Source organism: Meleagris gallopavo, chromosome 1, assembly GCF_905368555.1.
Source record: "Meleagris gallopavo chromosome 1, MGAL_WU_HG_1.1, whole genome shotgun sequence".
In the NCBI taxonomy this organism is placed as follows: Eukaryota; Metazoa; Chordata; class Aves; order Galliformes; family Phasianidae; genus Meleagris; species Meleagris gallopavo.
Genome location: NC_139404.1, coordinates 9,918,816 through 9,935,634, shown reverse-complemented (window position 1 = coordinate 9,935,634; position 16,819 = coordinate 9,918,816). Strand labels below are relative to the sequence as shown.

Below are 16,819 nucleotides of genomic sequence, written 5' to 3'. Positions count from 1 at the left end.
AGAACCAAATATTTAATCACTGATGTTTAACCTGTGCTTGCCAAGCTGAAAGCATCATAATTGAGTGCATAATATCTTTGTTTGTTGAAGCATGGATATTTGGAGAATAATTGAGCATTTTCATGCAAAGGTACCTTGTGGGCCATAGAAATAACTTATTTGATGAATAAATGACATTATGCAAAGCAAAGTCAGAAGCAGCAAAATATCTGCAGTAAAAGCATTACTCCAGACATTTACTACAATATTAGTTATGACTGTTTTCTAATTTTATTTCTCACTATCCAAACAAGTGATGGGTGCTTTTAATTCCAGTTTCAGTTTGAAAAAATGCATTGAGATTAGTAACACTTACACAGCAGATACCATCCAAGTACTGCTATTAAGAATAAAACTATCAAATCAGAATTTCACCCTATGGCCTAATCATGTACTAACATCATATTTCAGAATAAACAGAGGAGCACAAGAGGGAAAAAAAAAAAAAAAAAAAAAAAAGTGGTTTTGTTTGCTTTTTTCAGATTTCTTGCTGATTTTAAATCTAATGACCTGAAAATAAGGATTTCATACTGGAAGGTGAACAAATTATTCCGTTTTGCATAATGAGGGGTTAAAATAAATTACTTCTCTCATTCCTACCATTCTAAACTGCAGTGCTGATCTCTAGAACTAATTGGAAAAAAAAAAAAAAAAAAAAAAAAAAAAGGAAAAAAGAAAAGGAAAAAAAAACACAAAAAAAATAAACAGTGAAAGTCACTTAAAACCATCCCTCATATTTCTAGATGCTAAAGTATCTTAAAACCTATTTCTTCCTAACAACTCCATACATCTATAAAAACATAGTTTCTCCTAATTTCAGGGAGTGTTTTTCAGTGCCTTCCAGCACGCTATGAAGTTCTTTTTCACATGGACACTTGCTCAGTGGGGCACAGACAATGAAGTGCTGCCAGAGCTTATCATTTAAAAGGAAGACAAATGACCACATCTGATATCACGCATGGTTTCCTTGCAATATCTTACTATTCCCCTTTGTATAGCCTAATACAATCATGTACTACATTTTATTTTATATAATTTTTACAATGAGGCCTTGACAGTGATGACTTATTCTGGGGGGATGAAACCTGTATGTGCTTAATCAGAAATTATTTTATGTGGATTCATCCCTGCAACTGGAATTTAAATGACACAGGTCTGATACTCATTTTGCAGAAATTACACCAGTGCAAAGAAGGATGAAATTGGGTACCTCATCATTTTCAAAGACATTTAGAGTATATGCAACAAACCAATTAATCCGTCATATATTTCTAATCAGTTAGAAGGACCAGATTCTGCTTCCAGTTACATCAAACCTTTTCCCCATGTGTATTGTATAATGAAATCTCCACAAGACATGTTCCTGCATATATTAGCAATCCTGTCCCAGCATAATCTAAGATATCTTCAGAATAGATGAGACTCTAATCCAGAAGATTCCAAGGCGAGAAAATTGCCTTGGTAAATAATAAATAATAATAATAATAATAATAATAATTAAAAAAATAAAAAATAAAAAAGCCAAAACCAACTGTAATGTCAACATTTCAGCTGTTGTCATATTACTTATACTTGACATATACTTGTGCCCATATTACTGGGCAAGGCAAAGTAATTTCTATGAAAGCTACGTAACTCCGACTTGAAATCTTAGCTGCTTCAGTGATTATCAGGCAATTAGTGATCATTAATGGCACTCTTTAGCTTTCCTAGTCCATAAATGGAAATAAGTTGATGTCAGACAGCACTAATTACATATTTCTGTGACCATCTCTCCCACAGAAGCAGGACGCCTTGCAGTATGAAACACACTTGTTCAAGCAGGACGGCAGTAGGACATCATTTCCATTTTAGAAACAGATTTTTTTTTTGAAAATTGAAAAGAAATAAAAATAGCAATAGCCAGTGCTCCAAGAGAAGTGGGTAGCAGATCAGGTTAATGAGCGTGTCATAATTCACATGGGCTAGTGTTGTACCCAGCTACTGCCTTTATTTTAATTAGAAAATGCTGAACATTCACAGTCCACTTTTCAGACAAGCCAGGCATCTACATCTCCAACTGATTTCAGCAGTGTGTACAGTGTGGTAAAGGAGCACGGCTAACAGGCACTGTTGGCATGAATCAGATATGCAGCCTTTTTTTCCACTGTACAGTCTGCAGATTTTTGCTGACTCCTGTTAGTTTCTAAAAATGCTGGTAAGCTTATGTTTTACAATCTGTGTGCATTAAGGAAGTACTGATCATGAGGATTAACTTCTTCAAACTCCCCAGATCTCCAGTTACTAAAAGGAGCAGATATGATGGCAGATATGATGGCACCTTTCTACAAAGATTCTATAAAAAATAAAATCCTTGAGAAACCAGAGTATTTTCCAGCCAGGAAAGATTTAGTCATGCAAATATCTGAAGCAAGGTGGGAATATAGCAGGAAAAAAAAAAAAAATCTTTATAAACAAGCCTTCACAGCTTAAGAACACTTACCAACTACAGAAGGCTTTGGAGGCATTAACTAATGAATTAATCTTGACAATAAACCTTTGTTTGAGTAAATGGTAAAATGCTTCAGCTTTCTATTTTAGTGATGACAGAAATCAGTGCATGAAATGAAAGTGCAAAAACTTAAGTAATAAGGCAAAGCAGGTAACAAGAGGCAGATAATAATGGAGAAAGACACATACTAATGAAGAGCTCAGCCAGGATATGTGCAACTGAAGATGTACACCACAGGGAAATCAAATAAAGGAAACAGTTACCTCTCCTATTACTTTCTTTTTTTTTCTTTTTCCTTTTTTTTGGGGGGGAGGGGGAATGGGGAGTAAAAGTTAGAACAGGCATGAGTTAATTCATTTATGACAAAAGGCACAAAATCAAGACATACTTGCTGCATTAGGAAATATACAAACAGCTGGATTCATCCTAAAGAAGAAAAAAGTCACGGTACTACAAAACTCATTACTTAACACATGTGATTTTCATCTCTTGTCAGGCACTAGTTTATCCCTCCACTTTAACTGGTCTCTGAACAACAACAACAAAAAAATCTGACAGGCTTGTTGCATCCGTCTGTAAAAAAAATAATAATAATAATAATAAAAAAATAAAATTAAACTACATATCAGACTAACAGAAAACAGGGACATACAATGACCTCTGAATGAAATCTCTAACTACTTACTGAAGAAAAATATACCGTGTGTTTCTTTTTATCCTAACTCAATATATTAAAAGAAATCAAGCATATTCTGCAAAAATATGTGTCCATTGATATCAGCACATGAGGACACTGCGTTTCTTGATTAAATCCACAGAACACTGTGCCAGCATACCTCTTTGGGTAGAGCACTCCCAAGTAAATATCACTACATCTGAATACAGGTCTGCATTTAGGATCCATATAACATATCTACTAACTGGGCTATTCAAATCCACACTGGGGGAAATAATTACTCTGAGAGTCCATTCAGCCATTTATGAAATTAAGCCTTTTTGAACTAGTTCACAACAGAGTATTATAAATCAAAACCTGCGTTTTAATGATTATCACCCTAACATTTCAAAACTTTAATGGGGTGCTGGACCTATGTGTGTGAAAGTTACTCACTTGTCAAAGTGTAGGAAAAAAATAGTACAAACCTTAACTGAGATAGTATAATTGTGTTTTGCTGCAAACCACCATATCATAGCTATTAGAGGGAATTTTGAGTGAGAAAGGAACATCCAAATGAGGACAATTCTCTGGAGGTTGCCACTCATGCCATATCTGTCGATGCCTAAAAACACAGTTTTACCTCTGAAAATCATACTTGTGGTCATCTCCACTACTTGATTCCTTTCATTCCTGCAGTATCAACAAACAACAGAAGCTCTTCCAGATCAGAGCGCAAGGCATTTCACTTCACCATCTTTGGCTTTGTGAGGCCCCTCCAAACTGGGCTCAAGCCCCCAGCACAAGAAAGACGTGGAGGTGTTGGAACGGGTCCAGAGGAGGGTCATGAAGATGACCAGAGGGCTGAAGCACCTCTCCTATGAGAAGAGTCTGAGGGAGTTGGGCTTGTTCAGCCTGGAGAAGAGAAGGCTTCAGGGAGACCTCACTGTGGCCTTCCAGTACGGAAATGGTGCTTATAAACAGGAGGGAGAATAACTTCTTACATGGGCAGATCATGATAGGACAAGGGGGGGTGGTTATAAACTAAAAAAGGAGAGACTTAGGCTAGATGTTAGGAGGAAATTCTTTACTCAGAGAGTGGATGGGCATTGGAACAGGTTGCCTAGAGAAGCTGTGGATACCCCATCCCTGGAGGTGTTCAAGCCCAGGTTGGATGGGACCCACAGTGGGAACGTTAGAGCTAGATGGCCTTTAATGTGCCTTCTGACTCAAACCATTCTATGATTTTATGATATACAATAGGCCAGGACTCTTTTTTCTCCTATGGAAGAAGTTTCATTATCAGGAGTTCAGGCTATGATGTATAGCAAATTTTTCCTCATTTCAAAAATGAGAAAACTTCCTTTTCACTACTGTTTATGACTACCTTCATGCAGAAAGAAAAATGCAACATGATGTTAAAAGTGATAATGATATAAATGGCAGACCTTGATTTAGGCCTTAGTCCTGCCTAGGACCATTGCCTAGAGAACTTTTATAACTTTATTTCTATGACTACTTGAAAGAAGATTAAGTCCACATTTAGGAAAATCTGGTACATGTCCAGCAAAGGTTAGGGACTATATAGCTGGTTTTAAGACTTTAGCCAGGTAGAGGTCTGCACAAAGAAACAGGAGATGGAAACAACTGAGGTACAAAATTATTTGGATGAAACAAGTTCAGCTTTTTTCCTTCTAATAAAAAATAATATGATTTTCCATTTTATTACTACAAAACCTAAATTTCAGACTCAGAAACCCCTTCATGTTCTTATTTACTTCACAAATCATACGGGAAAAAACAAAGACCCCTCAACTAAGACTCCTGAACTAATACATGCCTCCATGATAACGAAAGCAATTGCTGTGCAAAAGACTCTTAGCCCATACAATCCATAGCACAAATTATTAAAAAATATAAATAAATAAATAAATAAATCCTTTTCTTGCTTCATTCCACATTCATGGCTCTGGAGAAACAGAAGAAATGTTAAGAAAAGTTTAAACTGCTATATAGAAAATCTGTTAAAAAGTCAGGCTGTAGCCCTTTTCTCAACATTCTTAAATGAGGACAGAGAATGTAATTTAAAAGAGAGTGAAAAATCCAATAAAACATTTTTAATAATAGTCAGCAATATTATAACTTCACATTCATATTCTACGAGTATTTCAGGCCTGCCTCAGATTTAAAAAAAAAGTCTGATTTTGAATTGCTGCAATTAACTGCAAAAGCTTGCTGATTTGTTGATGCAAAATAATGTCAATCTTTTTCATAAACTTGTTAGAATCTTTGTAAATAAATAGCAAAACATTATATAAAAAGCAGATTCAGCTTCCTGTCTTTGTCATCTCTTTGCTGATGGTGCACAGAGAAAGGCATTATGGGGAGGGACAGATGAGGACTTTTCCCTCACAGAGTGCTAGCATTTATTAAGGCAGAGAGGAGGGAAAGTGTGAACAATTGAGTTAGAAGAAGAGTAGGTCAATAAATAGTTTGGGAAGCACTGAAGATGGAAAAGACGAATCCCTCCTGATCTGCATGGCTGCAGGCATGCATCATTAATTTTTAGCTATTAAAAAGTGCTGAGGTGTACTCCAAAAATCATCACTCTTAGACTGATTTTTTCTCAAACTATCAATGGCACTTTTAAATTCCAGTTGCATAGCCTGGACCTAACCTGAGAATATCCAACACGTGAGCATCACTGAGAAATAAATCGAGTTGAGAGTGGTAGACTCACTGTCAGTGTTGCATATCAAATGCATGAACACTCATGAAGCACTCTGTTTTACACTATACTGCTTAATATTCTGCGAACAATATTGGTTCCAGTTCTTTTTTATTGCTGTAAATCCAGAATGAAGAAGAATCGTGCCACTGTGTAATGGCAATAACCAATTTGCTATAGCAAGCAGTGGCATAACTGCTGCAAAATGAGGCTCTTGGACTGATCATAAAGAACACAGCATTAACTGATACGCTTTGAGAAAAGTTGAACAGGATCAGGCTATTATAAATGAGACAAGAGATATTAATCAGAGCTGTATCCTCAAATGCAAATCATTATTCATTGATACTCGACCTTCAGCACCTGAAGAAGAATGGAAAAGCCCATGCAGGAATGGGTTAAGGTCAACCAAAGACACAAAGCACAGGCATTGCTCAGTGGTAGGAAGGTAACAGTTATTATTTCATGGATATATTTTTAAAACCTTCTGTGTATTTCCAAGGTGCTAGATATGTTTTACTTTAGCACCGAGAACGTTAAGCTTCCTTTCTTTCTAACAAGAAGTCTGATTCAACATTTACAAGAATATGGAATACGGCATCTGGCTCTGCCAAATTCTATTTATGGTCCAAAAAATTTATTCCAGTGTTACGTTCTGCTAAATCTTTTCTTTTGCTAAGGCACAAGTTTTAACAGGGCACTTGAGAACAACATTTTCTGTAGCCCATATCAGTACTTGCCACTACCATTTTATAAACACTCTGGGCACAATATGTATCCTAAACATACAGGGAATACAGGGATCAAAAGCTCTTGCATTGCAGGAAAAAAAAAGAAAAAAAAAAGTAAAAAAAAAAAAAAATTGCGAAACAAACTGGGGCCCAATTCTGCTTCTACTATGTACAACAACAAAGAGAATGAGCCATTTTTCTCTTAAACTACTAAAATGCTCTTGAAGCATAAGCCCTATCTGGCAGGGTTTTAAGTCAAACATCAGTCTGGAAGATAATACTGCTTTGGCTAACGGATTCTCACAGAAGGGAAGAATAGAGAATAAAGGCATAAGCATGTCAAATCACAGTTATCAGTGGGCAACTACAGTCTATTTTGTTTTTGTTTGTTTGTTTGTTTGTTTGTTTTTGTAACAAAAGATTAAAGTAATAATAATTTGACCATGCTTCCATCAATTTAAAATGGTCTGCCAGATAAATATTTTTTAAGATGCGTACGACGGGCCTTCTATGTAACAATGAATACATTGCAGACTAATGTGCTGACAAGCTCCAGCTCTCTTTCCAGCAGCTGAATTCTTGGATAAAATCATTTTGCAGGGTATGAGCAATGCAGATCTGAAAATAGCATCACTGCAAAATGAAAGATGGAAGAAACCTCTACAATGCTGATTTATTTCAATGAAATTTCATATTTTATGTTCAGTGTCTATTTTAATGTTTTCAGCAGAATTTTCATACCTAATAAAACGTAAAATTATAGAATTTGTGAGCTTCAAAGCCCCAGTATAAATTGTTAAGAGGGAAACAAAAGCAAACAACAATAACAAAAAAAAAACAATAATAAAAAATAACCATTCACAATTTACATCATAAAGTATGTAAGACAGAAAAGTGCTTTGTGGATCCAAATAATAATTTGCATTTATCACCACCACATGTGCAAAGATGGTCACAAAAAGGAAACAACATCAATCAACAAGCTGTTTTGCACTGATCTTTAATTATGTTTCTACTAGAAGAATGGGCTGGGACAGTACTTTTAAAAATCTGTGATTTTATAAATCATGCATAACTCTCTGCATCCAGACATGTGCTGCTAAGAAAACACTAAGAGGTAATATTGCACTTCCCTGTCGTACCAAACACCATCTTTTGACTTTCTTTCCAAAGCACCACTATGAAGGTGCACATCAACAGACTTCTTCCAAATAATGACTATTTTTAAATAGACTATAGAATAGAAATTTCAAATGAGAAGGAGCCTGTTATTTTACTACCTACTAATGAGGTTGTATTCTCTAATTAACATCAACTGTAAATTTGACATGCTTCCTTCAAAGATTTTAAGCTAAAAAATGAGACTGTATGTATATAAGTGATGTCAAACTCCCCAGCTACACTGGTAGAAACAGATGAAAAGGATATATTGTAAATATCTTCCTACTACATTCAGTCACTGATTTATATATCAGGCAACACTATGTACCAAGCCCAGCAACATTCTCACAAAGACCTGCACTGGTTTGGTTCACGTGAAGAAACCAAAAATACGAACACCCCAGTTGTGCAAGCCCTAATTCATATGACTCATACAGACTTCCCTGAGCTGTCCTAATGACACCAAAACAGTAAGGATGATTCAAGTGAATAAGAAATAGGAATACACAGCTACGCAGCTTCTTTTCTAAAAACGTCTTTGGCTTTTATGCCTGCATACATACATATATATATATATATATACACACACACATATATATATACACATATATAGTATGTATATTATTCAATTCTCTGTATATTATTTTTATCTTCAGATGTTTTACACCAATTTATCTAGTTAGCAGATCTGTCTTGAACGTAATGTATAATTTATTCTCTACTCAATTTATTCTCTACTCAAATACTCAAACATATGGAAAAACAGAGAATGAGTAGAAGAGGAAAATTAGAGAAAATAAAATTAGCTATATCCAGAATGATGTAACTGCAGAAATAGCACTTTTGATATTGAAAGCTTTTAGTACCATGTTTGTCAAAAATCAAAATATTTGGCTCTGTTTACATTTTTATGAGAATAGCCAGCCTTACCTGGAAGCAGTAGGTCCATCTCTGTATCAACTGATACTCATTATCAGTAGAAATACCAACACTACTAAGACATGCTGTTCCAAAAGTCTACTTAGGAATTTCAGCATTTTTAGAACCAGTTTTTAAACTCCAAACTATCTGTTTTGGTGCAGGAGAGATAATAGAGCAGTAATAGAGTCCCATGCCACATTTACCAGGGAACATACAAAACTACATTTACATGACAGTATATTTTTCACATAATTCTGTATAGAAATGGGTGACAAAGAAATAAATAAGCCTATAAAGAAGAAAGTGCATTGCGTACAGTGTTAGAAATAGAAACACTGTGGCTATAAGGACAGGAGAACCGTATATAATGGTATTCTCACGTAAGTGCAAAATATCTGCAGTGCTGCATGTACAGGTGAAATATTTTGAGTTTCTATGTTAAAAGTAAGAGCATATATACTAAATTAAGAGCTAACGTATAATAGATGCCTGATACATAAAACAATGAAAACAATACTTTTTAGCAAAATCTCTAATGTATATTATCAGCAGGTAAGCCTTAGATCTAAAGATCAAGACATAATTATTTCTATTCTTAAATTGTTCATTAAAGGTAGTTTTCAGTATTTGCGGTGAAATGTTCCAACAGACAAAGCAACAAATGTGTTTACACCACCTGCTCAGATTTACAATGAGAAATTAAGACTCCCATTTCATACAGCATACACATCCACTTGAAATTCTCTGTACATCACTGGGCAAACATACCAAAACCTTTTTGTCGTGTCAGAGGAGTAAAATGAATCCAATGCCTGAGAGTCTATCAAACAGGCATTGCTTAAACATTCAGTAATTTCTGCTAACAATACATCATGCTGGTGTGGTTCTGTATTGGTGATACACACTTTTGAACACTTTAGTAAAAGCACTTGCAGATACAGAAGAAACAGATGACTGAAGGAAAAGTGATCATACAGTGATGAGTAGATGAAATCACAAACTACACAGCCTTCAATATGCACGTTTTCATACAACAGTTGGGCAATGTTGCTTCCTCAGCATAACTTTTCAACTAAAAGGAAAATAATGGGAAAAGGCAGGTCACTCAGAACACAGTATCAGCTAATCTTTGCTTCTTCAATTATTAATATATCTTCTTTTCTTCATTTTCTTCTCCTGCCTTTTTTTTTTTTCCTACTATCTTTAATATTCTTAATATAAAATCCTTCACTTTAAGGGCATTCACTTCTCTTAGTTCTTCCCCATTTGTGATCTGTAGCAGGAAATAAATCCCCACTAACTGTTAAGACTTAAAAGAGATTCAGAAAAATGTTTTCTCTTTCACCTGTTACATCATTACTTTTGCAAAGCAGCTCTCCCTCTATCAACTTGTTGTGCTTTCTCCTAAATTAAGCTTAACTTGCACTTTAGTTTCAAAAGTAGAAACATTACTATGAAGGATGGACAGGTGCTATATATTGTTTCTATAATTTTTTCAATGGAGTAATAATGGAGAAAAAAGAAAGCTAACAGTAAGTTATTTGTATAGGACATGAAAATGCTGCTAACACCATATACATAATTACTTAATAATAGGTATAGTTTGTAATTAGAATTGCATTAATATAACATGCTTCCCTGTTGACAATTTTTATTACCATGATGGCAGTAAAGGTAAATTCCGAAGGGAATGGCAAACACGGGCAGACGTGAAAAATATTTTTAAATAAATATCACATAATGTAATGCTTAGAAGTGATCTGGAGTTCTATTTGAAATTATACAACCTTCTTTTTCTACAGTCTTTTTGTTTCACAGGGTTCTATATTTCCCTCTCTTAAAATCAGATAAAGCTGTGCGGAAGATCAGGCGTGGTTGGTTTTGTATGATACACTTTGGCAATACAGAAAGAAACAATCAGATACAGGAACTCAAGCACAGGGGAAGCACTGATTTAAAGCCCCAGCTTTAAATCTTATTTTTATATGATACGTCTTTATAAATAGCAAAAGATTATTTTCTTAAGATAGTTTTTCCTTCGATGAAAAGCTACATGTATTCAATTTAGAAGACATGAAGTGGTTATTTTACACTTATCTTTGTATTCCCCTGTAACAGAACCGAAACTCAGAACCGAATCCAATTATAACAACCTACCAGCAGTACTAATTGGTGAAAATGCATTGCTGGTAATTGCTGTAAATTCATCCTTCTGCACGGAGTGAACGAGGGCAATAAATTCCACCCAGCGTTAAACAATGGGGAGGACTCCCATCAGCACTCTTTTTCTTATGTAAAATACATTAAAGTGAGTCATCCGCTTAAAAGTTCCCTACTGATGGCTTCAACCCAGGTCAGGCACTAAGTTAAGTGCTTTAACATAATAATAATTATAATAATAATAACAAAAGCAAAGAAGGTGTGGAGGAAAAAAATAAAAGGAAGAAAACACAGTCTTTAGTCCATAGAGCTTATTTCAATCTGTAGCCGAATCTCAAAGGTGATGAATTGGATTATTTTTGCCCTTGTATTGCCTGCCTTCATTATGTGATCCTCGCACGACCCTGGGCAACAGTTTCATGCTAATAAGTACACGGTGCTTTAAAGATTGCTGCCTCCAAGGCATGCCAAAGCAGGCTGTGTTCGCACCGACTCCCACCTTCCCTCGCAAGGGTGCTTTTGGGAAGCGCTAATTCCAAGGCCGGCACTTGGGCTCGTTGGAAGGAAACAGTCTCTTAGTTGTGTGGCTTTAAGCTCGCTACAAAAGCCGGGCTTGTGCACATGCGTGCGCACACACGAAACCACACGAACAAACACATACATAAAACAAACCCCGGAGCTGTCAAAACACTCCCGGTGCGCGCTGGCGTGCGGCCAGGTGCGAGTGAGCGGAGCTCCGGGCAGCGCCGTCCTTCCTCTCAACGGCCGGCAATATCGCCCCGCAGTTCATTTGTTACTAAAATCACTCAAGTTTTTATTTTTATTTTTTTTCTGATTTTAGTTATTTATTTATTTATTTTTAAAAGAGCTCCCTAACTCCTGCCAGACCGAAATAACCCCGGTGGGAGGAGGGGGCGGGCTCCGCGTAACTCGAAACTTTCCTCCCGGCGCGGCTCGGCCGCCGGGCTGTGTATATTTAGCGATGTCGGAGGCGCAGCCTTCTCCTCCAAAAGTCCGACTGCCACCGGGGGACGGTCCCCCCGGCTTCCCTCTTTGCCTAACCGAACCCCTGCGGCTTTCCCTCGCCGCCGCTTCCCACGCAGAGTTACTTTTAGCAGCGCTCGGTACCTCTGTCCCTATCGCCGGGAATGCCCTCGGCCCGGCGCTGCCCCCCGCCCCGCTCCCGGCGCTGCCCCGGAGACACTTACGTGGTGGGTGAAGGGAACGGGCCCTCCGAGGAGTGGTTCATCACCAAGGACTGGAAAAGTGTCAGGCTAAAGACCAGCAGCCAGCCAGCAGCCATCTTCCTGATCGAAGATCGATCCCTCTTTTTTTCCCCCCCCCCCAAGTCGGCGAGATGGTAATAATAATAAATTCAATTATTGTGCGTGCCGGGTGTGGGGGGGCCGCCGGTTTTTAAAGGCTCCTCCACTGCCCCCGCCCGCCCCCTGGCACAGCCCAGCGATGTGCAGGGAGCGCGGCCGAGGGTGGGGAGGAGGAGGAGAAACGATGGAGATCGGTGGGTGGAGAGGGGGAAGAGAGGAGAGAGCGAGAGAGGCACTCCACTCTGTTACTCCGGCAGCAGCTCCAGCTTCATCCGATCCGCCGCCATCAGCGCTACTTTTGTAACGGATCCCCGCTCACTCCGTGCGTGTGTCCGCTTCCCTGATTTATCCCCGATTGCGGAGCAGCAGCAGCAGCAGCAGCGGGAGGGGGAGGTGGGGGAGGAGGAGAAGGAGAGGGAGGCGGGGTGGGGGCTCCTGAAGGGAGAGGAGAGAAGGAAGAGTTGGCGGCGGGCGGCTTTCTCCCGGCTGCTGCCTTCCTGCCGGCGGCGGGGGCGGGCGGCGGGCGCTGTGCGGCCGCGCTCCTTACATGGAGCGGGGAGCTCCGGGCCGGGCCGGGCCCCCGGGCGGCGTGCCGCACCTCCGAGCTTCCCGCGCGCTATTTTTAACGGCGCTTCGTGCCTCTTTTAATCCCTACCCCCCTCCTCCTTCTGGAGGAGCAGCAGCCGCACGCCCAGCAGTGCGCCCAGCCTGGGGTGCATTCGTATACTCGTATGTATATGGCCCTCTGGAGGGTCCTCCCGGTGCGGGTCCCCGGGGCTCGCTGCAAGTCCCCAGGCTCTTTCCTCCTCAACTGCATCTCTAACGTGTGTATTTTTTGCAAAGCCCTCGGGTGACTCAGGTTGCCTTTCCTTTATGCTCACATACACCCTTTTCTGTGGCTACTATACATTTTCCATACAAAGTAAAGATTGCTTAGGTAATTTAATAAAGCAATTAAAAGTTCACCAACAGCTTTTCACTAAAATTTCATTTCCTTCTTTCCTTCTTCTTTCCTTCTGCATTTTTGTTATTAGTCCAACAGGTGGAAATGAAAGAACAGACATTATTCATGCTATTCTCACATCCATTGTATCGAAGAGTGCCATGATCTTGAATGTATTAACTCACAACAGCCTCTGTAAAACAGGAAAGTGTTCATCTCTCTTTTAAAGGTGGCAAAAGGACCAAAGCTGAGATCCACAAATGGAGAATTGAGTGTTTGCATTGCCTGGGCTCCAAGCCAGCATGATATTTCAGTTGCAATCTGTAAACCATGCAGTCACTCATCCACATTGTTTCTGGATTGGAGCTGGCACTTCAGAGCTGGTGGGAAGAACACCCAGTTGTCGTCACCTATCCACCTACCTGTAGGCACGTAGGATTTAGGGTTTGGTTACAAATCTAAAATAGCAATTTCTAAAACAGTAATGCAGCCTGTAAATTCATACAGTCAGAGTAGTTTCTACAGTCCAGCCTCGGGTCCAAACAGGCCTTTCTGCTTTGCCACATCATGTAGCAACACTTCAGATCCAGCTATAAATTCTCATCCAAACACCTCTGCTGTGCTAACAGGGTGCAGGGGCACAATGATCTCTGCTATACGGTGCAGTGGGCAACTACAGAGCCACAGGTATGGGGTAATTTATTTGACAGACATACTGCTTCATAGGGTTTGCTGAGATGACAACCAAGATGGGGAAAAGACTTTGCAAGTGGAGTAAAGGAGTGGAAAAATGCATGGGAGAAAGTGTCTTAAAATGTGTTGTGGTTCAGGTCATACAAGGCCATGGCAACGTCTTTGAGTGTAATTTAAGGCATCTCCTCCCTCTTGTTGACCCCCTCTGTTTAATGCTAGTACTAACCAGTATGTAAAGGGCATCAGTTCATTTCTGAACATGAATATTCCCCCAAAATTGCTGTTTCTGCTGCTTGCTAGTATCCTCAAGGTCAACATGAGTTCATGCCTGAACTCTGCTAGGATCTTCTATGTTCTCCTATTAGAACACCTACAGCCTATTTGATGACGTATTAACACTCCAAACTTACCCAATCAGAATAAGGAATGAAAATGCCCCACATGGCAACTCGCCCAACCGAAGAACACAACATTCCCTCAGCTCATCTCTGTCCAGCAGGAAAAGTGGTCATGTCAGTTCTCAGCTCTGTTCCTCATGTAGGCCCATACGCTGCTGGCATGGTCACGGTGTTGGCAAGGAGGTGCTCTGTACACCTCCCACTGAAATGGATGTGCAGAAAGGGTGCACTGATTGGTCAGAGCTGAGAGGGTGCAAGTGGCTGTGTCAGCCCACATGGGAAGTTGTTTGGATAGGTGAGATAGTAAGCAAGAGCACTCTCACTCAGACATACTGTTTCAGTATAGAATACAGGAGGCAAAGAAAAATCAAAGAATGGTAAAATAAAATATTAAATACCAATGTAGAAGGTTATACAGAAATGCTTTTTTTCATCATTAGTGATGCTGCATCCATCATTTATAGAGCTCCTAAGGGCAGTAAGTATTGTGATTTATAATTCTAACAGGTTCTTTACTATGAGAGTGGTGAGATGCTGGAACAGGCTGCCCAGAGAGGTTGTGGATGCCCCATCCCTGGAGATGTTCAAGGCCAGTTTAGATGGGCCCCTTGGCAGCCTGGTCTAGTATTAAATGGAGACTGGTGACCCTGCATACAGCAGGGGAGTTGGAACTTGGTGATGCTTGAGGTCCCTTCCAACACCAGCTCTTCTATGATTCTATGAACAGCAGTTACGCACGGCTATCAAAGCAACAGTGCAATGCATGAGTGGGTTGGAACCCCACCTAGCAGGGTAAGCTCCAGCTTGTAACTGTTTCAGCAGTGCTAATACATTGTAATGATAGCTGAAATGCAAAAAAGGAGCTGGAGAAAAATACTGCTTTTTTATTGTAGCACTGTTTGAAACATCAAATCTATGGTGTTCTTTACTGCTGAATAACAAGACTCCCTGCAAGGTTCTAACCTCACAGTGAACTACACTTAGGTGCAGGTAAATGCCACCCTGGAGCATGCTAGAACTTGGGGAAGAAGAAGTTGAAGGGTGTCAATGTGTAGATGCATCATGGAGGGGAAATGTTCAGGTTAGCTCTGAGAAAGCTGACTGAAGCACAAGAAGCAGCCAGAGCTGGAACACAGAGCTCAGCACCTGTGTCACCTATGTGGTATTCATGGGGAGGCTCAGATCTGTGATACACAACTCAAGTTCAGCCTGCAGGCTTTACAGGATTTACAGGCAAGCATGGACTGGAGCCTAGTTTTGAGAAAAGCTGAGTCAAATAATGATTTTTGCTTCAAAATGAAGTGAGTCTTGAAGCTGGCTTTTGAATTTTTGTCCTGATTTTAATCTGAAAATCTGGAAATCAATGTCATGTACAGAGAATAAAAGGGTGTAGGAACTCCAATAATACTGTACTGTATTATTTACTGTTTTCTTGCTCTTTTGTTCCACATTATGCTTAAAATGCTTAAAATACATTTACTTGCCAGTTATTTAATGAAGATGCATAATGTTTAGAAATGCTGACCTCATCATGACCTCATCATGACTCATGGATATGAATAAATGTGCTCCAATGAGCACATTTCCTCTGGCTTTGACAGGAAGGTGTGACTGACTTAATACATAATACTAGCAGAATTAACGTTCTCAGTATCTCTTCATTGTCCTGTAATCTAGGAAAATAAAAAGATAATTTCATCATGAAATTTTGAAAAGTCATTAAAATCTCCTAAGTGATCAGTTTATTAACACTTGATTGTTAGAATATTTACATATGCAGACATTTTTAGAAGAGTATTTCATATATATGGCTCCTACTTCACAATAGTGTTGCACTGGAATTATTCTTATAATTCGTCTTGTTAAGGTTCCTGAAGATCTATTATGACTGACAAGTCTTCTTTTATAAGCACTTAAATATAGACTTGAATGACAAACCACAAAAGCAAATCTTTCTTTATTCTTACTTCACCTCATTCTAAATTTATTACCTGTCATATCTGACCGGGACCTTTCTTTGAAGGAGCATAGGGATGACAAGGATTGATATAATGACAGGGATCTTACAAAAAATTTGCTTTGCACCTACTGGAATTACTGAGAATTTTTCAGTTGACCTTGATGGTTCTTATGCCAGAAATAGAAGTTCCTATAGCAAAAATATGAAATTTATTTTGCATCAATGTTTTCTCAGTTGTGTATCAGTAAGAAGAATTGACTCATGATCAAGTATTTTTATTTGATTTCAGCTTCTGGATATATTACATACATTTTCATAAATTATTTTCACTGTTATAAATCCAGCATAAGAGATGATACAGTTAGATTTTCTGTCTGTGAAACGTTTAGAAAACAACAACGAAAAGCAGATTCCATATTAGAACTAGATTAAAAGTTTTATTAATCTTGTTTCTTGCTTGTAGTTCAGCTGTTTCTCCAGTAATCAGCACTACCATAAAATGTTTGGATAAAAGGTTTTGACTTGACACATGTAGAAATCAGTTACAGCACACAGTGATTCAGTGTATTTTTTAAATATTTTTTGTTTAGATCAAACAGTGTTGTAGTGGTTGT

General features: G+C 38.7%; 1 protein-coding gene across 5 annotated transcripts in view; it reads right to left on the bottom strand.

The window, feature by feature from the left end:
- CACNA2D1 (calcium voltage-gated channel auxiliary subunit alpha2delta 1) overlaps positions 1–12,703 on the bottom strand; it is a 353,910-nt gene extending 341,207 nt beyond the window's left edge. For 2 of the 5 annotated variants that reach the window (XM_085216374.1, XM_085216379.1), the window contains exon 1: positions 12,095–12,697. In XM_085216374.1, the coding sequence (XP_085072500.1) occupies positions 12,095–12,189 (95 nt within the window). In that variant the 5' untranslated portion in view covers positions 12,190–12,697. Of the gene's footprint in view, positions 1–12,094 lie in introns of all 5 variants that reach the window. The other 3 variants (XM_085216402.1, XM_085216387.1, XM_085216397.1) reach the window with 3 other exon arrangements.
- Between the last annotated feature and the right edge of the window lie 4,116 nt (positions 12,704–16,819).